The sequence below is a fragment of the Lonchura striata genome, chromosome 2 (genome assembly GCF_046129695.1).
Source record: "Lonchura striata isolate bLonStr1 chromosome 2, bLonStr1.mat, whole genome shotgun sequence".
NCBI classification, from domain to species: Eukaryota; Metazoa; Chordata; class Aves; order Passeriformes; family Estrildidae; genus Lonchura; species Lonchura striata.
This window is the reverse complement of record NC_134604.1, coordinates 27,417,811-27,443,104: the sequence shown is the minus strand read 5'-3', so window position 1 is coordinate 27,443,104 and position 25,294 is coordinate 27,417,811. Positions and strand designations below refer to the sequence as shown.

The window sequence follows — 25,294 nt, the reverse complement described above, 5'->3', positions numbered from 1 at the left end:
AGACATAATAGAACAAAGGTTAGGAACTGAAAGAGGATGTTAGGAGGATGTTCTCTAATCTGTTATCTTCCCCTTTTCCTGGCATATGAGTAAGAGTTCATGTACTTTTGTTGTGGTTGTGAAAGGCACATTTTTGTTTCTACTTGAAGCTCATTGGCTTGTGTCTTCAAAAGCTACATAGGGTAAGGTGCTTGTATGCACATTGTAGTGTGCATACAAGCACCTTACTCAAGTTGTCTACATCTTTTACACAGGAGTTCAAGTAAATAAAATTCCTCATTTGCTGTCCAACATGGGACCCTTCTGGGGCCTCATAGTTCTGTTTCATATATTGTGTATTGTTTCATATATTGTTGATCATTCACATAGCGAATGATGGTGTTTTCACCATGTTAACTTGTTAACATGGCACATAGGTAATATTTAATAGAAATTACGAACAAAATTTCCTGATGCATATTGATTTCTCCAGACTCCTCTTTAAAAGTATAATGCTTAATCTAAGGTTTGGCTTAAGAAAAAACAATTAATTTGGTTGAAAGAAGATGAAATTTTCAAAGGTGTGAAAGCTACAAATAGTAATTATTTCAATAATGAAGTTTTGTGCCATAACTAAATTGTAAATGACATGTCTCTGCAATAGGCATCCCTTTTGCCTGATTTTTAAGAAAGCACAGAATTTTATCGTCCAGCAGACTTCAAAGTCACTCTCTTTGGTCTGTTGGTGGAACATCATGTTTTTAGGTTATATGCTCCCCAAAATCTGTAGTCTTAGCTTTTGATAAATTGTTTATATATCTTTTGTCAGTATTCTTGCCTTCATTGTTCTCTGTTGTGGGAACTTGAGAAAATTCTTCCTTACACTTTCAGAGAAAAATGTGCTTCAACTCTTTCATCTTGCAGGATGTCTGGGACTTCCTGTTCCAGGTAGTCTGGAAAGCTATTCTTATTTTTCTGGCAAGGCTTTAATATAATCCTGTATTTTAAAAGATCATATTTCCTTAATGTCATTAAGGATTTTGCAATTTTCCAGGCGTCTTGGCTACACAAAGTCAGATAATACCTATTTGTTCACTTCTGATGGATAACTAGGCAGGCAGAGAACTGCTTCTCCCTGGGTAACAAAGAAACTTAAAGCTGCACAGAAGCTGTTCTAGTAATCTTCTGGTTAATTTTTATTTGTAATTTCTAACCTGCTATAAGGAGTCCTTGGAAATTTTGGGTTTGCTGTGTGGAGATGAAAGGCATACTTTATAAATTCCACGTGTGTTGACTTGACCCCTCAAGTTAGGGCAGTCTTTTGCATTATTTTGCAATACACTTGCACAATACATACTTAAGGGACTAGAACAGGCAATTCGGAAAAAATGTTTGTTTGCTTTTCTTTGTGCAGAGTTGTGGTTTTTAGAAACAAGTACGAAAACCAGAGGTCTAGAGCCAAAATTCAAGCAATTCTTTTCCCTCTCCTACTTTCCTGCCAAATAAATGGCAAAAAACAAGGCGGAGAGAAAGTGTGACAACAAAGATAATGGTGAAAGAGAGACAAACATGACCTGATATCAGTATCAAGTAATTGCACCTGCTTATATAGACCATTAAAGGTGAACTGTGAAAAATGTGCTTGTAAAAGAAAAGTGTGGAGATGCATCTCTGGTATAGTGTCTTGCCTCTAGCTTGATTTTAAGTGGAAACTTGTGGGGACACAACAAAAATAAAAAATAATCTGGCAGCCTTTTGTCAACCATAGAACAGACTTTCCATGCCTTTGTGACTGTATATGCTGTACATCCTTAATTGTATCCAGCAGCTTTTTATTATCCACAGCAAAAAGTGTGTAGCTCCAGAAGATGGACATCCTCCCTCTGCCCTGTGAGCTTGTCCTGTGAAGTTCTTGGCTTTGTAATATCTCCTTGTGCTGTGTTCTTCCTTGCTAAGGGATTAGCCAGCCCTGGAAAGTGGGCAGAGAAAACTCCCTCTGCATACTTGTTTGTTGTGCCTTGCATAAACTTATTCTGAACAGTGGGTTTTATTTGCCTTCTGTTTTTGTCCGGAGATTTGAAATTAAAATGACTCTGTCCCCTCAGCAAGAAACACTGGGAGATTCACTTCAGTGACAGGCTGAGACACTACCCTTGTTTTTGGGCAACATTTAATATATTTTCACTAAGTAAAGGGTTTTCTTTTGGATTTTGTGGGGCGTTTTTTTAGTTGTTTGTTTGTTTGGGGGTTTTTTAATAACCTGAAATACTTCACTGCTGTGAAGAGACTGGTTGGTAGAGCAGATTAAAACACTTTTATCTTGTGTATGTTTTTTATGATTGCCATTATTTACAAATGTTGGAAAACTGGCACAATTATTTCTCTGGAATCATGCTAATTATGCTGTCTCAAAAGACACATAAAAAGATTTTGACCACGTGTGTATGTAGCAAAGGGCATGTGGGGAAGGTATGCAAATACCTTGCCCACCTTCATAGCCCTAATAGGCATGGTATGGTCTTTTTCTCAGTTATTTTGTTTTTATTCTTTGCTAAACTAATTGTTTACCCTGATTTGACTGGTATTTCTGTGTTCCAGTTGTACATGTATCAGCTGTTCCGGAGTTTAGCCTATATCCATTCCTTTGGGATCTGCCACCGGGATATAAAACCACAGAACCTCTTGCTGGACCCTGATACAGCTGTTCTAAAACTCTGTGACTTTGGAAGGTAAGCACATTTGTGGCCTGAAACCTGGTGAAAATATCTTCCTTCAAAGTGAACCTTGATGCAGTTTTGCCAAGAAATTCTGTGTCCCTTCAAAGGTCTTTATTTCTATCTTAAAAGAGGATTTACTAACATTCTATTTTCCCTACTAAGTGAGTTCAAAGGAGTGGCAGGGAAGAGCTGGAAAAAGATATTAAGAGGGAGGGAATTAAACTTCATGCCTCTTATTTTTGCAGGTATTAGAAAAATAAAATAAATACACCATGACATAGGGAAAATACTGCAGCATGGAAAAACCAAACCAGTTATTGCAGTGAAGTGTGTTTAGGTGAGAGAGGACAGGCATGTTGGCATTGTAACTTAAAAAGGCTGATGTTACACTAATCAATCTACTTGCATTTACAACAATTCACTTAATGTTGCAAATACCATAGAGGCTCAAAATCAGAAGCAGCACTTCCAGTTGAAGCTCTTGGATAGTGGACATCTATGTTGTAGTTTCCAAAGGCACATTTATTTCCAATATCCACTTAGAGCCCAGCCCCCACCTTAGAACTGATACAGAAATTCTGGCTATCTGCAGTGAGACACGAAATAGATTTCTCTCTGAGAAAGTTCAATCTTTAGATTGTGCTGTAACTCGGCAGACTAAAATAGTTGGGGTATATGTGTGAGAGGTCACAGAAGCTGCTGTTGCTAAATTTGCTTGCCCATAGTGAGTGGGAATGTCAGGTGGGGGTTATTCAAGCAGTGCATCGTCATGACTGGTGCCTTGGGATCTCCTCCTCAGTTCTACCTCACCAGTGTTGGAGGAAAGTAGGAATCATGCTGAAGCTCAAAACTGCCAATGCATAAAGGGAATACCTACTATTTTTTATCAGTGGGAATTTGTTAACTGTAGTTTCTATGTAGAAAACTGAGACTTTTTTAAATGGGTGGTGGAAGTTCTTCACTGGAGGGTGAAAGGAGTGTCTGGACAGCTGAACACTGGACTTGACAGGCTTGCCACTCTGCAGTGTTTGGTGCTATTTAGGTAAATGTCATATTTCCAAAAGGGAAGTTTTGTCTTCCAGCTCCTTTTTGTCTTGCACTTGTTAATTAAGAAAGAAGTGTAATATGCCCATGGACTAATGTTCCCATAGACTAATGTTCCCAAAGTAATGTGGTCTTGTGGTCCTTTCTTTTCTTGGATTCTTTCAAAGAGAAGTATTGAGGCAATACTGTAGGTTGGATCCTTTTGGCTGATCGATTACAGTATAAGAGAAACCATCATGTTAATTGTGGACCATTAACATGTGAATACAATGACAAAGACCATGCTCCCTTAAGTAGCAAAGGAGCAGACTATTGCAATGGAAATTAAAAACCAATCAAACAAAAAAAGCAAACCAACAGACAAAAAACTAAAACAGACGAAAATACCCCACTCAGTCCTTGTGAGTATCCAGACCTTTTGAACCTTAAACAGTGACCACATTTCACTGAACTGTTTTCTGTACTGTTTTTCACTGTAAACAAGCCTTTGAATCTGGCAAAAGGCAACTGGCAGCCAAAAATTTGACCCTGTTTTTCACCTAGACTGTAGTCAGAATTTCCTTTGCTGTCTCAAGTACAAGGTAGATGCTTGATGAGTTGGACTGATTTCAAGGAGTCAGTTTGTATCAGCTTAGAACATTGTACTTCAACATTTGGGAATAGAGAGTAGGTGAAGAGTGCCAAAGCTTAATGTCGGTGTGCACAGCAATATTGTAGATTACTGAAATACTGTTGTTTCCTTTCCAGTGCAAAACAGCTGGTTCGTGGAGAACCCAACGTGTCGTACATCTGCTCTCGGTACTACAGGGCACCAGAGTTGATCTTTGGAGCCACCGATTATACCTCCAGTATAGGTATGTGTGTGCATTTGGTTGAAATCTGTCCCAGCTGCCTCAGTTTTTATCCTGAAGTGTAAAGGTTTCCAGAAATCTCTAATGTAACCCTCAGGGCTGAATTTGGTTGTAAATTTAAATATCACTTTTTAAAGACATACAAATGTTTTGTAGATGGCTGCTGTGCTTTCTACATATTTTGAGATTTCAGCATTAATTACACTAGGAAAGGGGCTTTTCCAATGTAGAGGGGGGAAATCTAATTACAAGTGAAAAAAAAAAATCCATGTAATGTTGCCATTTAGTTTAAAAGGAAGTATGAGATCTCAAGCCAGAAAAGCATTTTAATAACTTAAAATAACTGTATAAAAAGAAAATCAACTTCTGATGTGATGTGGTTTAGACATAAATCTGTAATTTATTTACTTGGCTTTTAGTAAAGAGTTTATAGGGAGAGGTAAGTGTGACCTCATGATTGACTTTAAATTCTCTTTACAACCTTAATATATTGTGTACAACAGTCCTTCTAATTCAACTAATTCTGCTAGCTTTTACTGTCTTTTAGTCATTAATTTTGAACACAAAGAACTCTTTCTATATACCTGAGACATAGCTGTGTCATGGAAATACTAGGGAAGCTGGAGGTTTGATGGTGATCAGGGAGCAACCAAGTTTTCTTAACAGTAGAGAACCAAAAATGAAGAGCAAAATGAAAAATTTTGAAATGAAGAACGGTGTGTGGGCTGATTGTTGGTATCTACTTCAGTTTTTCAGTCAAGATACTACCTGGGCTCCTTCTGAGTTCTAGTGCAAAAGAGAGCATATTTGGCAGTCAGCACAATAGTGGGGAACCTTTTACCTTGCTTATGGACTTGAGTCATTTAGGCAAGGTTTAATGTTTTCAAAAGGATTTTGATATCATGTTCACCTCTTAGCAGATTATGTTTATAACCTGTATATTTAAACTCACTGTGTTTGAACTACCGTGAAACTCAATGGCTGGCTGACTTAACTTTGCAGTTCTTAAAAAGGAACAAAAAGCTCCACCTCAACATGTTCCTGAAGTCTTCCTTGCTCTCAGGATTTTTTTTTCCCATTAATTGGGAAATTAATTTTTTCCTATTAATACTATTCAGTATGTATTGTACCAACTCTTGCGTATCTTCCTGGTAGGAAAAAGAGTCAGAACCAAGAGTAGTCTGGGGAAGGTATGGCACAACAAAGATACAAGGGCAGAACTTACTGTTGGCTGCTGCCAGAAGTGGCAGCCCCACCCCTGCTCTTGACCCTGGATTCCCTGGCTCTCACAGTTTACTGTTTAGTTTGCTGATTCAGCATCAACTGACAAGATATTTTGGCAGGTTAACTTCCTGCTGTGTGAGTGAGTGCAATCAGCAGTATTGTGCAGTCCAGTAAGCAGCAAAGCCCAGGTAAAAGCAAAGTGTTGTGAGCTCAAGAATGAGGGGAGGGTGGCTCATCCCATTTGATATCTTTTTGCCAGCTGAGAGCTAATAGATTGGCTCAGCTGCATTATCAGAGTGCACTGAGACCTCTTGTTTCAGAGGATAGCTGCATAAAACTTGTATTTTATGTGTCAGCAGGAGAGACTGCTTTTGGCGATAATTCTATGAAGTGTCTCTTGCTCCAACTGCAGATCCTTTTTCAAGTTGTGCTTTCCGTTTTTGTTGTTTTACCTGCTGGTCTCTAAAATGGTTCTAATAAAAATTCCATTCTAAAGTGCAATTATTCACTTGCCTCCAAAAATATCTTGAATTTCAGTCATTGTTCTTTCTTGTGCCAAAAAACCCCACCTGTCCCTCTAAGTCCTTTCTTTGAAATTTGTACTGCATTGCTTGAAAATTAAGTTAATATTCCTTCATTCCTTCCTATCCTATCCACCTTCCACTTCTTTCTCAGCAGTCTTTGGATTTGGGAGATGAGCAGGAATAACATGCTTTTGCAATCTCTACAGTTTCCCAGTGTTCTGCAATATGCTAGAAATTCTAAGGGTTAATTTTAATTCTTGCTGGTAGGCAGCAATGGTGCATAGTGAGAACTCTTCCTTATTTCACGTGGGATTGTTCATCCAAACTCATCCAGCTTGTTGAAAAATCAATCAGTAAGCATAGAGAGATTTATTAAAAGAAGGAAAAGAGCATGTAACTATTAGTCCTTTATCAATAGCTCAGAGTATAGGGAACTGTGAAATGCTTCAGTATTGTACTGCTGTCTTTTAAACTTACATGTTGGAGTGCTAGGTTTTTTTAGTTCTTATTTTTATTGTGGGTTGTTAGCATAACAACCTTTTCCCACTGTAATCTTGATCACTCTGTAAGAATCACTTGTGTGTGTGTGGTAACAAAAAGTGAGCTTTACATGTAAGGCAGGGATCTTTATTCCCCCAGTTAAATATCCTCTAATAAAACTATAGTAAAAGTAAAATCAAAGAAGAATACAAAGCCAAAAAGTGTTCAAGTAGAAATTTCCCTACATTATCTGCAAGGCTTCCAGCTGTTTTTGTGAAGGCTTTTGTTGTTTGTTAATGTTACTGCAGGGCTTATGACTGCAATGTGCTGCAATAGGATAATGACTGGAAGTATTTCTGAGTAAGAAGTCCTTTTTAAGACTAGGCAGTGACACTGGTGGCCCAATACTTGATGGCACAGCCAGCTCCATTATGATGATGTCAGTTGTTTGTCACCTTGTTTAGCATTGTAACCAGGAGTTGAATTACGCTGTCTGGCTTCATCCAGGTTGTCTTTAAACACATGAATTTGTCCTTGTGACATTATGTGCTCTTCAGTGTAGCAGTTTGTTCCAGGATATGTCTTTTCATCCTGGATGTCACAGCAAACTGTAAACTAGCATTTAACTTCTAGGATCTTGGTTGTTTCATTGAAGTGCATCACTTCAATTCCAACCTAAGAGGTCCCTTTAAAAAATAACTGAGCCAGGGATGTGATGTTTGTTGCACTTCTGTAAAGTACCACATTAGTGCTGCATTTAAATATATAACATAGTAAGAGTAGCATCAAATCACATTTGCTACAGTTAGCGCCTCCAGAAGACCTGGGACTCTATTTTTAAAATAATGACCTGGGAAATGACCTATTTGAGTTCTTAAATAGTCACTGTTGCCAAATAGCTACAAATCTCTACCTATAATAGCTCCGTTATGTGCCTGCATTGCAACTTTAGGATTTTTCAGTGGTCAGGCACAAATATTCATGTCAATTGGGTGGCTTCATAGCTTGTACAGATTGTGCCTTTGTGCACCTTTGGCCATGAATTCTGCAAGTGTGTGTGTGTTTGTGTCCCTAAAGCTTGCTTGGAATGGACACAGTTTACTTCCCACAGCTGATTTGCAGGAGTTTATTGTTGTTGGTTGTCTGGGGTTTTTTTTTGGGGGGAAGAGGGAAGTGTGGGGCTGATTTGTTGTTTTTTTCCCAAACCAAGCCCTTCAGCTATGCCTTTGACAGTGTTTTGTCTGAGGCTTCTTCCTTGCCAATCTGTGTGTGTTATAGCATCCCAGAGTGTGTTGATAGCATGGTTCTGGCTGTGCTGGTCATATGGGTGATGCTGCTGCTGAAAAACCCTGGGATGGCGGCACACATTCCCCTACATTGTCCTGGGACAAGCACTGGGGTCGGGGTGAGTGCAGATGTTTCTGTTGCCTCGAGCTCCTTTTGTATGGAAAGAAGCGGTGCAGCTGAGCTTTGCCTCAGTCTCATGTGTTTTTTCTCTAGGTGAGGTGTCAAGGCAGGGGAGGGTTCACCACATTGTGGTGGTGCTTCTGCCCAACGAGGGGCTGCTGGTCTCAGCTGGCTCCACCACTGCGCTGGCAGGAGTTGGGAGCGTTCCTGAGGGAACATTTATAGCCACTGGCAGGGAAAGATTGATCTGCATGACCATTGCTGGCTTCTCTTGGGGTGTCTGAAAATAGGTATTGTGAAGTTGTTCATTCACTTTCCTAGCAAGCACAAGTGTTTCACCTCAGCAGTCTGAAGAGCAGAAGCTCTTCAGTAGGTATCTGTAGTTGGCCTGTCTCAGAGTTTCTTGGGGAAGAACTACCGCAAGGTGTGTCCCTGCACTGTTGCCAAGCAGTCAGAAGAATTTGCTTCTTTCTCAGATGGCAACTTCCAGTGCTGAAAGTAAGCAGGTGTGTTGATTTACTGACCCACTCTACCATCTGTCATTGTAGTTTCATCTCTTCATTGCAAAAGAATAGATATACCTGTGTTTAGCTTTTGTTCCAAATACTGGAACAAGCATGTCTTTTCAAGCATTTTCATGTTTCAGCCTTACTCTTTCTCCCCAATCCATGAGTCTGTGGTAGCTTGATATGTGAAACTTCCACCAACATAGCACGCCTGCCTGTAATCCTGAATTTTGCTCGTGTTCTGACAGCCCAAATATTGTTTCAAACAAGTAGCAGTGAAAAGCACTTTGGGTCTGGCATTTGGCAACTAGAAGCTGTTGATTTTATGACTTCCCAGGGCTGCTTTTCTGACTCTTGGTTTGTTTCCACAGTTTCCAGAGCAGCAACTTTGAGTCGCCTCCAAGATGGAGGAAGTCCATCAAGATGAAGGGATAGTGAGGCAGAGAGGAATATATGAGGGTAATGAAAAAAAGTAGGAGGTAAATACGCCCCATAAAGCATCAGATAAATGGAAGTTCTTAATTTGTACTAGGTGGATGAGAGAAACTTTGTTTTTTTTTCCCTCTTCCTCTTCCAAATAATGAGTTAGAGGAGCTAGAGTGTAATACAATGAATGGTGCTTGTGCTAAGAAATAGAGAGCCAGCTTTTCAGCTTGGAAAGGCAAATTTTGAGATCAGAAAAAGTGAAATTTGTGGACAGGGTATTAATTCCCAACTCAAAATGGCTATTGCATGCTTACAGAATTAAAGCTAAGGAGTGTATTTTGCAGTGGCCCTCCCAGATGCTTCTTCCTGATTTAAAAAGAAATACGTGTTTACTTACCTTCTGTAATGCTAGAATGCATTCAAAAGCAAGGGCATTAGGAAGATTATATTATTACACAATGTCCATCTAACAGCTCTGAAGATCAGTAAATAGTAGATACTTAATTTAAGAAAAGTTATGTGGTACAAGACCCTATATGAATTTTTGTGTGTTTAAATTAATGGGGGTAGGTGATAATGGTATTTGTCAAACTGTTCTTTAGTCTAGAAAAGATATGGCATTAGCTACCATTGTAATGTGTGAAAACCATCTGAAATAAGCTTATTTGAAGGTTGCTGTTTCCTGGCAGTTGTATTTATTCTTTGTATTGTTTAGACAACATTTCACTGAAGGTATGAAGAAAGTATTCTTGCCTGCTTTCTTAAAATGAATAGTTTTCAGTATTTTCTCTTAAAATTTCACAAGTAGTTTGGCATAAGGAACATTTGTTGATGTATTTTCTTTTAAGATTCTCTCTTACCTTGTTTATTAGCTAATTCAAAGCATGTGAATGAGAGTCCTAGTTTGTTTTAATTAGCTTGCACATACTGAAAAGAAGTAGTTCAGAAAATGCTTTTTCTTCTGTTGGGAGCAGGTAGTTACAGCACATATTAATCTGTAGCAGTTAGCTTTGACTGTACTGAGACAGAAAAATCTCTGGGAAGGAACTACCATAAGCTGATCACTTCCTTTAAGTAACATGTCTTTAAAATACAGAAATTAGTACTTGTTTACTTCAGGCTTGAGGAAAAATCTTATCATCCTGATGTACATAAATTTTAAAATGCCAGATATAAAGGGTGTGAGGAAAAAAAGAGCAAACTATTCTGGAACCAATTTTAGCCAATGGTATAAATTCCATCAAGAATATATACAATTTCAGCAGAGATGAAATTTCTGAGTTTGTTCCTTATTGAGCATTGATTATCAAGAGATGTATAAATACCTATGTATATTGTGTTTTATTTCTGTCACTCCTCTGAGCTGCTCAAGTTTGCTTCCACTCTCTGGATTCACTGAGGATGTTTCAAGGATTTCTTCACTTCCTTGTCCAGGGAATATTGCCCAAGTCCTAATTTGGAAGTTGGTGAAATTACATGCCTGGAAAAAGATGGAGATTTTGAAATGCCTGTGTTTTACTTCACTGTGTATTTGAAGTGTTAGCAAGTAAAATAAAGGAAAAGTAAATAGCCTTTTAACAAGACATTAAATTGCCTGGTTTAGAAGATTTCAGTGCATAAAGAGCAAAAGGTTTCTGATGGATTTTGTTGTATGTTTGAGGAATTAAATCCAGCATGAATGCAGCAAGTATTCCTCAGCCATTGTCGCCTATTTCCTCATGATCTACATCCTTGCTGGTTTTCCTCTGTTCCCGTGAGATGCCCTCAGCTTTCTTATGTGTCCTATGCTGTTCTTGCTTGGCCTTCTTGAACAAGGACCTGCACATTGTTTGACTTGTTTGCAGTTGCATTTTGGCAGGACTGGGGAAGCCCAGCACTTCTGCCAGGGACTGAACCCTCCTCACCTTGGCAGCAACACTGATGCTCCCCGCCGCTTTTATAAAATTTCTGTATTGGGTTCAAGACTTCTGCCCTACAGACTTCTCTGAAATAGGCTGGTGGAGTGCAAAAGCATTTAGGGAAACTAGGAAGAGCAAAAACAGCTCAAAGCCAACTTAATGGAGCAGTCAGACCAGAAGGTCATTTTAAAAAAGCCACAGTCTAATCTGAAAGTTTCAAAATCTTAAAAGGAAGTGAATTGTGGTTGAAGACATACTCTCCTGTCACTTTATGTTTGTATATATTCTGTCAAATATTTTTCCTTGCCATATATAGCATTTTCAGTGCAAAATAAGGATTTGAATTGTAAATAATCATTACAGATTTGGTGTAACTACTTGTTTTGTAAAGGACACTCTATAGGACTTGGCTTATTTAAAACCCTTTAAAGATATCTTTAAATAGACTTTTAAGTTACTGTGCTCTGACTGCTTAGTACATTTAATCTATCTCTTCAATACTTCTGAAGAAATTTGTGCTGTCTGTTTGAACTGTTATGTAATTCCTCTAAACCTAATACACATGGGAGACACAAAAAGTGATGCTTTTTGCATCATGGTTTTGCTGGATGTGTTGGTCCAACAGCAGGAGTTATCAGAGAGAGACACTGATTAGCAGTTAGATGCAATTAAACATTCTTTACATGATTCCTTCTTAGTTTGTTGTCCAAAAGAGATCTTGGCACCTTGGTGGCCATATCAGCTTTTATTAAATGTGACAAAAAGATTAAAAAGCATAATTTTGTATGTTTGCTTGTTAAAATTCAAGATTCAAACTTCAAATTATTTATGGTACTGTTTACATTGTAAGTAGTTATTTTTTAGAATAAACTCTAATTCAATGTTTGTATCCATACATTCGGTAAAAGTGCATGTATTTGGAAGTGAATAATTTCAACAGCTGAAGTAATGAAAGTGGTGTTAGTCTACTGTATGTTCCAATTGAACCATATTCTTGAGGAGGGGAAGTATTTTTACATGGCATTCTCGCTCTTGCCTTTAGAAATCCGGGAAGGAAAACTGTGTTTTAACTTGCTGATTATTTTGATATAAATCTTAAACTCCTGAAAGCTTTATTTGATTTTATTTTGCACCACTGACAAAGTGATAATAGATAGCTTGGAGAACTGTCAGAGATGTTTTCCTTACTCAGACCTTTAGCCATAACTAGCAGGGTTGTGTATATCCTGCTTCTCAGAACCATGGAGTCATAGAATGGCTCAGGTTGGAACAGACCTTAGAGATCACCTCATTCCAACTCCTTGCTATGGGCAGGGACACCTTCCACTAGACCAGGTTGCTCAGAGCTCCATCGAGGACAGCCTCAAACACTTACAGGGATGGGACGTAGTTTAAATAGATGAGGGAATAAAGATTTCTGTCATAGCATAGATTATCTCAGGCCTCAGGAGATCATGTCTCCTAGGGGACAAGGCTAGCTCATAAAAGTAGGTTAGAGTTTAAAGAAATGTGGGTGGAAGTGGATTGGTTTTCCATTTGGGGTGTTTCTTTATATTATAGGCCTTACAAATCTTCTGTTGCTGATTGCTTGTTTGAAAATGGGTTTTGGTGTAAGTTTTCAAATATTCAGCAATTGATGACTTTCTAGAAAACTTTCTAGTCAATCTATTTGGGGGAGAAGCAGTTCTCTTTATCAGTAGAAGTACAATACTTCTACTGTGTTGAGCAGCTTAAAATCCCATTTATTTGTTGTACGATTACATTAGATTCTCACAAATACTGTTAAACAGTGTTTATTGCATTTACTTTCTTAGAGCTTTCTTTTTAGTTAATTACTTCCAAAAATCAAATGCTATATTCTGTAGTACACTTAAATACATTCCTGAGTTGCTTCTGTAATACTGAATTGCCTAATAATTTAAGAAGATATACCTGCAATAGATTGTGAAAAATTTCCTCATGTGGGAGGAATAGCTCCTACTTGAGGCTTTTGGTATACATACAAAAATTAGTTAAATGCTTTTTCTACAGATGCTGTTGACGTGTGATCTATGACTTGCAGTTTCTGTTACTCATCCAAGTTGGCAAATGGAATTGGGATAAAGATTAGATCTTGAAGTGACTGGTTAGAGAGGCTGCCTTCCAGATCCCTTAATCATCTTGTACTTCAGGATACCAGTAATACTTGCAGTGCAGGTTCATCTGTCAGTGCATGTATGCTTTCAATATATGTGTGAAAAACTGAGTCTGTTCAACACTTGGAAACAGTAAAAACATCAGCCATTGTGTTGGATGATACCTATGCATATAGTTCATTATCAGTGTGATTTAAACCAACACAGGGTTTGGGGAAATTCTCAATTGCAAATGGCAAGCATTTTATGGTCTTTTCCCTGCATGTGTAAGTTTTCATGTCAGTATATTACGGCATTTAACGTGATTTTTCAGTTCTCATTATCTCACAGTTTGACTTCTAAGACTGTCTGCACACTGTTGTTTTATACCAGGTACCTGGCAACATTAGGATAGGAGTGGTTTTTTATTTTTAGCTGTGTTGCACACATTATCAAACATAGTAAAGGATAAAGTAGCTTAAAATGGCTGGGTTTTTTATGAATGGCTTAATATGTGTATTTTACTGATACCTTTCCCTGTCCTCCACCTTTCCCTTTTTAGATGTGTGGTCAGCAGGCTGTGTATTGGCTGAACTGTTACTAGGACAACCGATCTTTCCAGGTGACAGTGGTGTGGATCAGTTGGTGGAAATAATCAAGGTATGGAATGTTAAATGTTGCTTTGACTACATTATTCCTTGGGAATCAGTAGGAAAACATGCACTGTTATAAACTGGTGAACATACATATATTCTGACACGATTGTACTGGGTTTTGCACGTAAACAGTGATTGAAAACACTTACCATGCTCTTCTGAGATCCTGATGATCTTTACTTTCTCTTCTTGCAGTTATACATAATGATATATTGAGGCTTTTTCCCTCATAAAGGACTGCACTTTCAGTGTGCTTTGAAGAAGTCCTTACATACTGGGCCAGCATTTATTAATGTATGATTTTCATTATTTGGAGTCTCTCTCTTTTTCCTTTGTTGCACACCATTAGTATTTGGCTTTAGAAACAGTGTTGTTAAATTCCTTATGCCAGATTCTTCACATATATAGTTGCCTTCTAGTCTTCCTTCCTCCCAGCTCTTTTAAAATGAAAGGTGAGAAAGGGCACTTGTTTTTGCAGATAGAGAATCAGGATATGTAGAGCAAAGGTACCTTCCACCTGAAGAGTCTTTTTTTCCAAGGTAAAATGACTAATGTGTCAAAATATATAACACTTATGTCCAAGCACATCCTGACTGATTTCATTTGGAAAGCTGTGAATATTCTATGGTTCTCAAATTGGAGACATGGAAGAATAGTTCATAGATTGGTTTCTGACTTCCCAGCACCCTTGTCTACTCTATCTTTTTCAACTTCTGCAGTGAAGGAAACAAGATTTCCAGAGAGAGAAGTATAAATTTCCACTGAATCTATACTATGCACATAATTAGATAGGAAAAGATGTGTACACATACTGTTCAGCTTTATTGATTTCATCACTGTGAGGGGACTGTGTTAAGAGAATTTCCTCCTTGATTTTGTCACTTCCTTGATGCATAAATATATTGTGTGGCATGCATGTAAAAAGCCCCTCAAAACCCAAATTTGTGACTGTAAAAGGAGAACTTCCTACTTGTCTGTGTCATTGATTAGGAGAGCTACCACTGTTTGTCCCTGTCCTAAGAGAGTGAACCAGTGCTGACTGATCATTCTCCTTCCTGAAGGATATGGGCTGTCAGGGGTGTGCTGTGACATTTCTAGACTGTCACCCCATCTCTTGCAGGTTTTGACCACGTAAACCTGGCTTCTGTTACAGTGAGTTTCTGTCTGTCCTGCTGAACATCCTCCAGTCAACAGCTTTCCTCTGGAGACTCCATGTCTTGCACAGACTTCTATGATTTTCTTGATGTCTCCTTATTGCATTTCTGCCCAGTGTATTTCAAACTCAGTTTATCCAAGTTGGGTCAGTTTGCTTAGGAAACACTCAAGAAAAACTAGAGTTGCTTTCAGATGTAAGGCTGATGATGGTGGAAGTGAAAATATTTTTAACTTTTGAGAAGTGTCTTGTAGTGGTGTGCTGCTTTTTGTTACACTGCTTTTGTGACTTGTGAAAGGGTCCATGTCAGATGACCAGACCTCCTCAGGATTTTGTGATAACGTGTGATGTTTGCCTTTGGACATTTCTGAAAAGTCCTGGTTTGTTTTTTAATGGATGTCAAAAATCCTGAAAAACTAAAGCTAATCAAAGAATCAGCAAGATTGAAAAAGACCTCCGAGATCAAGTTCAACCAATAACCCAACGCTGCCATGTCAACTAGACCATGGCACTAAAGGACACATCCAGTCTTTCCTTAAACCACTCCAGGGACACTGACTTCACTACCTCCTTGGGCTGTCCATTCCAATATCTAATTACCCTTTCTGTGAAAAAATGCATTCTAATGTCCAGCCTAAACTTTCCCTGGTGCAGCTTAAGACTGTGTCCTCTGGTCCTTTCACTTGTTGTCCACAAGAAGAGCCCAACCTCCACCTGAATTTTTGTAAATAGAACTTTATATCATGGTGACTGTCCATGACATGATCAGGAATCTTAGTGTAGAGAACCTTACTGGTAAAGCCGTAGTGCTCTGCCCTACCACTGCTTTGATTTCACAATGTGAAAGTAAAATAATGAGAGATAAATGGTCTTTTATTGACACGCTTGGCAAGCAGAAATTTGTGGTTTGGTTGAAAGTTTGCTAAGAAGCTGTTAACATCAGTTCTGCACTACTGAAGAAAACATCCATGAGCACAATAATTTCACAGCACATATGTTCTCCAATTGTGGCACTTACCTGATTACACTTCATTTGTATTGAAGCAGAGGAGTAGTTCAGTAAAATTGCTGATAGCCTTTGTACCATCTGTGGTGGTAACTTTTCTTGACTAACTCATGGTAATGGCGATATATAGTACTGGCAAACTGATGCTATTTCTCAAGGCAACTGAAGGAGTACCCAGTGTAAAGGTATTTCAGCAAATTGCATGTTGACATGATATTCACCCTCACAGAAACAAGCTTTTGACTAAGTTCTTTAAATATAGAAAAGGGGATATTTAATGACCATTCACACTTGTGTTGTGCTGGGGTTTTCTTATCACATATGTAGTCCACTACACACAGAAGTGAAGTGAAATAAAATGTACTGGCCCAGTATGTTTTAGGAAAGTCTGGGGAAAAAATACTGTAAATCTTATGGCAGTAATCACAAAAAAGGATGATCACTGAAACTTGAAGAAAGTGTAATGTAAAATGTGAGCCTAAATGGGTGGGTACTGTGTTCTTCTGACAGTATTTGTTACTGATGCAGCATATATTCTGAAGGCAAGGCTGGAAGAGAAGCTGAGTGCAAACTGGAGAAATAGGGTGCTTTTCAGTGCCCTTGTCTCCCTAATCTTCTGTTGTAGAGTTTTGTAAAAGCTATTCACAAAAGCCCTAGCAGAAGGTGAAGGTGGGAATACAGAGAAAAGTTATAATTGAATATTGTTCAAGATCAACAGCCATGAAAAATTGTCTAGGAACGGATAACAAAGTTCTTCGCTTGTAACGCTGTTCCACTTACAATATTTCTCATGGTTTACCTCAAATTTTTCCTCATCTTTTGAAAATGGGGAAGAAGTAGGAAGTGAGGTCAATTTTTTTCCCACTGTTGGGAGAGATCTGTCCCGTCTACTGTGTATCCTTTAAAAAAGACCAATAATGGAATTAAGCAGATTTGTTTAACTCTGCAAAGAATAGATTAAACATTCTGCTCTTACGCACTTCCAGAATTATGCTTAAATTCAACTTAAATTTGAAAGGATGATATAAAAGATGAAATCACTTGAGTTTTAAGTTTCGTAGCCTCAGGATAGTTGAGGATTCTGCAGCATAAAACTTACCAGAAATGTTAAAATCTTGGCACAACATGTAAAACGTGATGTTGTATAAAGTTTCCTTTAGAGTAGGATTCATTAAAAAAAATTTGACAGATGGCATCCACCTCTTCCATTTGCTGCCATAGAAAATTAGTATTTCAAGCTTCCATTGTAACACAGACTTACTTTAATGCTAGCTGGCTGTGGGAGGAGCAGAGCTGTGGGATCTGATAGTTGTAGAATAGCAGTGAGCTTGGTAGAAGCTTGCAGGTTGCAACCTGGGAGCTGCTGTTTGACTGTCTGGGGTCCGGCTTTTCATTGGAACTGTATGTCTGAAACTTAGGGGCAGGGAAGATGGTGTATTTTAAACTCCCAAAAATGGGCTATCGTAAGAAAATACCCACACGTTTGGAAATATGTCAGACTTCCATCCTTTCTGTTTGATTCCACTGGAGGAAGAGGTCAGCTTAGAAGCTTTACTGCTGGTTGTTATCAATTCAAGATGATTGAATCACAGTTACACTTGAGGCTTTTTTTTTTTTTTTTTGAGCCAAGATAAATTTTTCAGTTTTCTTTTCAGGTGCTTTTTCAGCTATGATTATTCAGAATTTATTTCACAACATAGCAAGTGAATGCTACACCTGGCTGTGAAGTTTTTTGCATTAGACTGGATAATGATTTCAAAATACCAGCACATTAAATTAGTTTTCCTTTCTCATACAGTTCTTGATGACATCCCCTCTTTAGCTGCGTTCCTGGTGATATATCAGTTGGCAGAGCTCGCCCTTCCTGCAGGCCATATGCTCAACATCCTCAGTCCCGTGCTGCATCACAAGCATTTTTGGCTTTTGACAGCCTTTGAGACACTTTCAACAGGTTTCTGTAGTTTCGTTTCAAGCAGTCTTGCAAGATCTTCTCATATAGTTGCACCTGGAGTTTTTCCAGACCTACTGCGTATTTGCAAACAGCTCTGAAAAACTGTGCCACTCTAGAACCACAGCATCATGTTCAATTGCATCAAGAGACAGGCGTCTTTTAAATTTTTCCTCTTGTTCCTATTTCTTTAAATATGGTCTTTCCACATGTTCTCAGTCTGACTGGGAAAGAGAGCGCTTTGACCACTTACCTCTGACAAAATGATATTTGATGTAGGGGAATACTGTCTTGGAGCTCCCTCTGAAGAAAGAGCTTAACCCAAGTACACTATTCTTGAATACTTACGCTATTACAGGAGAGAAATCATGTGCTGTGCTTTTTCCAAATTTTGATCTTGAATGGTGACTCTTTATTTTTAGCTTTTGCTTGCTAATCCAAATGTTAGGTTGTCCCATTGCTGGGAATATCTCAAGTGGGTAACCCAATATACTTATTAAAATACATGCCCCTACCGGCTTTCAAGTGACATCTCCTTCAGAAATGTGCTCAGTTTCTGAAACAGTCACAGTGGTGGTAGTGTGGATTTCATCAGTGATCCCATAAAGAAATTATGTACAAGTAAACACCATGCCTCAGAGCAGTCATGCAGCCTTGTACCTGATAGATTATTCTAGCAGCCCAGAAGGGTTGCAGTTGCCACTTCACTATTTAAAGTCCACTGTGCAAGTAGGACCCTGCTGAATACCATTTGAAAGAAGAAGCACTTAGAGCACAAGAGTGATTTTTCTTTGAGATGCAATCAGGACAGACTTCTTTGTAAATCTCCAGTCTCATGTGCACAGCTTGCAGTGCAGCAGTGGTGGCTGCAGGGGTTCCTGTACCCTCTGTGAAAGCTTGGGAGTTTATTGTCATTCCTGGCCTCACAAGCTCTACAGCATCCCAGAACCATCCAGGTAAAACTGGCTGGAATATGCTTTCCAAACTTAAAATGTCTTCAAGTACAGTTCCTGTAGACAGTGGTTACTCTTGCAGGAAGTGAATCTCAGAGGGGTAATGGGTTTGTTTCTAAGATAATTATCTTCTCAAAGTTTATGTTTAGTACTTTCCCCCTACTCCTCTCAAAAGCAGAAAAAAACAATCTGTCAAAAGAACGAAGTAGCAATAATTATCTGAGCAGCCCTGGGACATAGGGAGGACAGCATCAGCCAATCTGCCTGGTGTTTTCTTTACTGGAAATATTTTTTTTCCGCGTGCTGCTATTTAGAGTATGAGATGAATCAACCAACTTGTGAAAACTGCAGGAAAGAAGTGGGGGTTACGGGGTGGAGGTGGTGTTTGCTTTGAGTTTTTTGGTTGCTACTGCACTGTGATTATTCTTTGCACCAAAACTGGCATTTCATGGTAATTTAAGAGGAATAATAAAATCTTCTCATAGTTCCCTGAGTAAGGGGGAGCTAGGGGGAAAAAATGTATGAAAAAGCAAGTTAAATAGTATCAGGAATCCTATTCATGTGTAACTTTTTGGGCTCTTGACAGTTTTACTGCGCCTAATGCTAAGTATAGACTGCAATTATAATATATGGCTCATGCTCAAATGTCAAGGTACTATTTTGAGCTCAGTTTTTGAAATAAAATAAATCCAGTCAGAGTAGTTAATGAGCAGAGAGGAGCCTTCTCTTCCGGGAGAGTAAGCCATAGAGTGTTCCATTGTATTGAATGTGGTCCTATGCTGACAACCTACCTGCATCTGACATGGGCTTTCACATGGGTTCTGTCCTCAACCCTAAGGGAAGTCTCCCGGCATTTTTTTCCCTGATGTCCCCCCACATCACAATTTGGCTGTTCCTCTGCCTCACTTAATTCATCACTTCCAGTGCTTGCAGGCAGGCAGTATAAAAAGTTGATGGACAATTGTATTCATGTCAGCGGTGACAATGGGTTTCTTCCTATTCCTGATGTATAGCTCATTTCGTGTTATGAATAGAAAAAATAGCTATATTTAGTTGGCTTTTACTGTTTGGCAAGAAAGTGTTTCTGAAAGGAAGTGTATATAAAGTGGTTAAGTTTATTTTACTTTCTACCACAGACCTCTTGAAGTATTGTCTCAAGCTGTGTTAACTGCTCAAGATGTTACACTGAGTTTTTAAAATAACTATCAGCACACCTCTCACAACTTTCTGAAGAGGTGCAGTCATGTTTGCAGAAGTATTAATTATGCCATCTGGTAAGCCATAAGCATCAGACTTTTAGGAATATATTTCCTCATAAACGTACACAGTTTTCCCAGGGAAGACCACTACACCACTACAACCATGGCTTTTTAGAGGTTTCTGATTTAAATTATCACATGCTTCCCTCTCTAGTTCAGTTCCTACCAGCTGGAGCTTCTGAACCCTTGGTTCTAACCAAGGTCCCTGTGCTTCTAAATGCTTACATTTTGGCAATGTTCAGCAATAGCAATGGTTGTCATAAAGGGCCTTTATTCCACTGGGATTTGTTGAAACTCTTGCAGTTTCCTTTTCCTCTGCTGTTGCAACAGTGTGGGTTTGGTCATAAATGACTCAGTGCAGTTTTGCATAGTGAAGCAGGTGTGGGCAGCAGCTGTCTTGATACTGAGGTGTAACTGAAGTGTCTTTTGGAGCTGAATAATCCATCTTTTCCTCCTAAAAAAGTTGATTGTAAGAACATAAACTGAAAATCTTTATTCAAGTTCAGAGCTTGTTCCAGGTTCATAAATCTCCCCTTCTTTTTTGGTAAGGATGACATTACTGTGAGCCTTTCTTTATCGTAGCTTTTCTTTAACTGCAGGAAATAAATACCATCACCCTACCTTCACAAACCCTTTTGTCGAATAAAAATGTTTTGGGGAGCTTCATCCATTACGGACTAATGTCAAGGGAAAAACTTGACAGAATATACTGTGAAACCTGTTGTGTTCAATTTTTGTCTTAGGAGAATCAGAGCAGTGTCCCCTTCTCAGCAAGTATATTGTTTAGTTAATCTTAATAGATAATACCTCTTTATTTTTATTTAAGAGATTATGATAATGACAATTAGTAATGAAGAGCAAAACTATTTACCTGGCATCTTGACTTACAGGAAGATGCTTTGTATTCTCACATTGACCTCCCCTTCATTCATTTGAAAGTTGAGTCTTTATTCTAGTTATAGTTGATTCCATCAGATAACTACATTTCTGTTATTACACTACTTACGTTGGTTCTCTTTTTGTTCTTCAAGTGTTAAATAGAAATAAAAAATTGATAAAATCACTTTCCATAAGATTCCCCAAGAATTAGAATAGTATGTACCAGTCTGCATTGACCTGAATAATTCAGTATTAGACCCTGTATTTCTTAAAAGCTTTCTGACTTTTGCAAGATTGGTGGGAATCTTACAAGTGTATAGAGTATGTGAAGGGAAAGTTCAAAGAGAGAGCCAGCCTCTTTTCTTTGGCATCTCATGACAGGACAAGAAGAATGGACACAAATTAAAACACATGAAATTCAATCTGAATGCAAACCAGCTGTTTCATGGAGTAATTCTGCCAAAAATGAGCACAGTAATTCATGCTTCTGTCTCAAAAGAAGAATTTTGACCAATTTTTTGCAGCAGCTTAAGTGATTGCTGTTACCAAGGTTACTTGAAAGTATTCCTAATATACTGAAAATCACTGAGTACAGTGTACGGTGTAAATCACTGAGGTACAATTTCAAATCATGTAGCAAACAGAATTGATATGTTGGGGAGTGAGGGGAGATCCACTACAGGACCTCTTCAAGATATGTCAAGTACTGTTGCAATTTATCACTTTATTCATCCCACTGTTGAATTTGTAACTTGAATTTGACAATCTTCAAAACTTCTATTCTTCCTTCCAGACTACTTCTCTTTTCAGTTTTTGGTTGGATTGTGGGGTGTGTTGTTTTGTGGTTGGGGTTGTTTTTTTTTTCCCTTTAATCTGCTTTCAGTACAAATTGGAAGCGCAATATGGTTTTACAGTCTTGAGAGAACAGAGTAAATATAAATACACTGTGTAGCTGCTAGTAAGCACTTTCCCTTTTGTACAGTTATTTTATGTGTCAAAGGCTGCTATGTAGCTGAAAGGTCAGACAATCCCTTCTTTCAGCTACCATGATCCCTCTTCAGTACCTTCTTTTCTAAGCATTCGTGAAACTGAAGTGCTGTTGCTTAGATGCCTGTGCTTGAGTTTAGGAGTTGGCCTCTCCTATCATCTGGAGTTACAGCTGTGCTTTTAGTGAAATGTATGAATAGACATTGTCTGTGAGTTCTTCCATAAAATTGCCCTTGCTTATCTAATCTGAGTTATCTGATGCATAGGTGGTCTTTAAATATACTTGCACTGTGTAGGCTCCTGTTCTGAGCAGCCTTGGCAACCAAGCGAGTTTGATATACTCAGGCTAAATTTAAAATAAATCTACTTGCTGCTTCTTAGAAAAGCTATTGAAGGAATTTTCTCAGGAGAAAAAGGGTAAAGAAGGTAAACATGTTTTTTAAAAAGTGTTATTTATACTAGGGAGGCCTGAAAACTTAGCTTTTAGAAAACATGGGAGAGCAATAGAAGGTGCCTGTCATTTTTCAGAAAGTTAATTTAAGTAATCAAAAAAAATTCTAAGGTTTTAAAAATTACTTTTATCCTGAATTGGGATGAAAGTAATATTTAGGGGAGTGAAATCCCCTGATCTTTTAGAACTGGAAAGGTTTGAGAGTGATGGTCATCAAAGCTTTCAGAGCAGCACCATCCTGGCAGGGCTGGCAGTTGGTGAGTGCCAGACAGAAAACCAGCAGGGAAAGGGCACATTTTCCTTTCAATTCTTTTTTCCTTTAAACTTGAGCAAAATATATGGAATCTGCAGACATTCTCCTTTTTTAACTCCTAAGCACAACCAGTGTTTTCAGACACACCCCCAAAAAATCTGCTGACATTTCTGTCTAACCCTTGGCCTTTAGAATTAGGTGGGTTTTAAATCCTCATGAGCAATGTGATCTACAAAACATTATTGTTCATTTTATACAATTTGTTGCTCAAATTTGTTATCCAAGGAGCAACTGTCTGAACAAGTTGCAGAGTTTACTTCCTCTGCTGCTGCTCTTTATTTAAAAGGTTGCCTTGTGGACAGGATATTTTTGTGTTGTGCAACTCTTATTTTAAATAGCAAAGAGATACCAAGTTTTGTTCATAATACCTGATGATAGTTTCTCTTTTCCACAAATTACTCAAACAGCAGTTACCTTGCTCTTTTACCTCCTTATCTAACTTTCTGGAGTGCATTTTTCTAATTTCCATTCTAACAGAATGAAAATGTATACAGATACCAGAATTTGTAACCAGATATTTCTTTATCAAGCAGCAAGGTAGAGTGCCAGCATCGTGCTCGTTTGTTGCCTGGTGGTGACAGTGCAGTCTGACGAGATGAGGTGATAACATTACTAAGCTAAGCTCTGTGGAGGGATTTGTCATGGGGCCAAAATAGTGCCACTACAGGTTTCCTATAGATGAGCCTGAGCCCAGCATAGAGGAGCAACTCCTGCCTTCTGCCATCTCCCCTTCTCTCGGCAGAGCAAAGAGGTGCCCAGAACTGGGTGCAAGCAGAAAACAATGGGATTTCTTGCAGATACTTTGCAATTTTAATATATAGCTAGAAGACAATAGCTCTCTCACACTTGGTGCTAACTGAAAAGAAAGCACTAATGCCATGTTTTCAGGCTTATTCCCTCAAGGGATTTCTGAAATCCTTTCAAAATGTACCCACCCCTACAAAGAGATGTGCAGTTGTTTGTTATTTCTCATACAACTAATTTGCATCCATAAATAACATTGTGCAGATTCTGGGAATGAGAAATACAGCTTGGTGAAGGTAAACCACAGTTGGTATGCCTTTTAGATACTTCCAAGTTAGATTTAAACTAAGTCTGTCCTCCATGTGGAAATACTGAGATGAGGAAGTACCACCCAAACCCACACAGTTTTGTTTGCAGGGCGAGCAGGAGATGCTCAGCAGTAACTGGCTGGTCTTTTAAGCTTGTCAGAGGACTGCTGTTTATGACTTGTAAAATGCAGTCTGTGCTACTTGTCTGGTCCTTAATCAACCATATGCAGTGAACTGCAATCCCTGAATGTGTTTGGTAGTACTGTTTTATATAAACCTAATGAAAGTAAGCTCTCTATCTCAGCAAAATATCACTAAGTTTGAGAGAAATGCTTTAATTTTTTGAAAAACTTTATAAGATAATTAAATTTTTGACACTGGGCTTGGAGCATGAACTGAATTGCCCATGAGACCACTGATGTTTCAGCTAGGGCCACAAAGGTGATTAAGGTGCTGGAGCATTTGTCACATGAGGAGAGATTGCAAGAGCTGGCACTGTTCAGCCAGAAGCAGAGAAGGCTTGGCCAGGGGTGGGGGGGATCTCATCAGTGTGTGTAAAAGCCTTGTGATATGATGGAATGAAGAAACAACCAGGCTCTTCTTAGTGTTGCCCACTGGCTGGTCAAGTGGCAGCAGCACAGAGTACAACACATTTTTTACTCTGGACAGTGATCAAAGACTGGAGAAGGATGCTCAGAGAAAGGACTTCCCTCTCCTGGGTGCAAAAGTTTTGTTTTGCTCTCAATGTTATATTAACTTACTAGTTACATAGATGGGTTTCAGTTGTCTCAATGTCTGATAGGTTATACTTCAGTCCGAATTACATCTGAGGCATATCTAAACAATTTGCCTTTTTCTTTCTCTCCTGTATAGGTTCTGGGAACGCCTACAAGGGAGCAAATTAGAGAAATGAATCCAAACTATACTGAATTCAAATTTCCTCAGATTAAGGCACATCCATGGACTAAGGTGAGTCTATATGATCTGAATAATAAAGATGTGGGCTGAAAGTAAAAATTCAAGTTGGTCAGTTTGTTCAGTGATTTGGTGGCTTTCAGTCCAAACTAAGTGCCTTTAACTAAGATGGGGACCTGCAAACTTTTGATGTAGCTGAGGAGAAGGAGATATTGAAGCAATACATTGTAATAATATCTGTTGGTCTGGGGCTTGCCTATAGGGGGGTTGTTTTTTGTTTTGGTTTTTTTTTTTTTTTGATCATGGTGTGTGTGCTAGTAGCAGATTGCAATATTCTACATACTATCATGCTATCAGCTAATATGCACAAAAGTCACACAGAAATGAGGAAAGTGATCCAGTATGTATGTGGCACTTTTGTAGCACACTATTTAATGTGCCACTCTTAAATAGTGTGGTGAGGGCTTCTTTCACAGATAATACTCTGTACTTCCGTAGGTGTGCTGTTGAATGGAGATGTTTTTTCTTGGAGTTACTTCTTAAGATTTCTTG

At 38.6% G+C, this 25,294-nt stretch overlaps 1 protein-coding gene across 2 annotated transcripts in view; it reads left to right on the top strand.

The window, feature by feature from the left end:
- The window catches only part of GSK3B (glycogen synthase kinase 3 beta), a 148,840-nt gene that overhangs the window by 92,689 nt on the left and 30,857 nt on the right, over window positions 1-25,294 (top strand). For both annotated transcript variants that reach the window (XM_021548813.3, XM_021548814.3), the window contains exons 5-8: window positions 2,578-2,708; window positions 4,488-4,594; window positions 13,733-13,830; window positions 24,701-24,796. In XM_021548813.3, coding sequence (XP_021404488.1) covers window positions 2,578-2,708; window positions 4,488-4,594; window positions 13,733-13,830; window positions 24,701-24,796 — 432 coding nt within the window. The remainder of the gene's footprint in view (window positions 1-2,577; window positions 2,709-4,487; window positions 4,595-13,732; window positions 13,831-24,700; window positions 24,797-25,294) is intronic.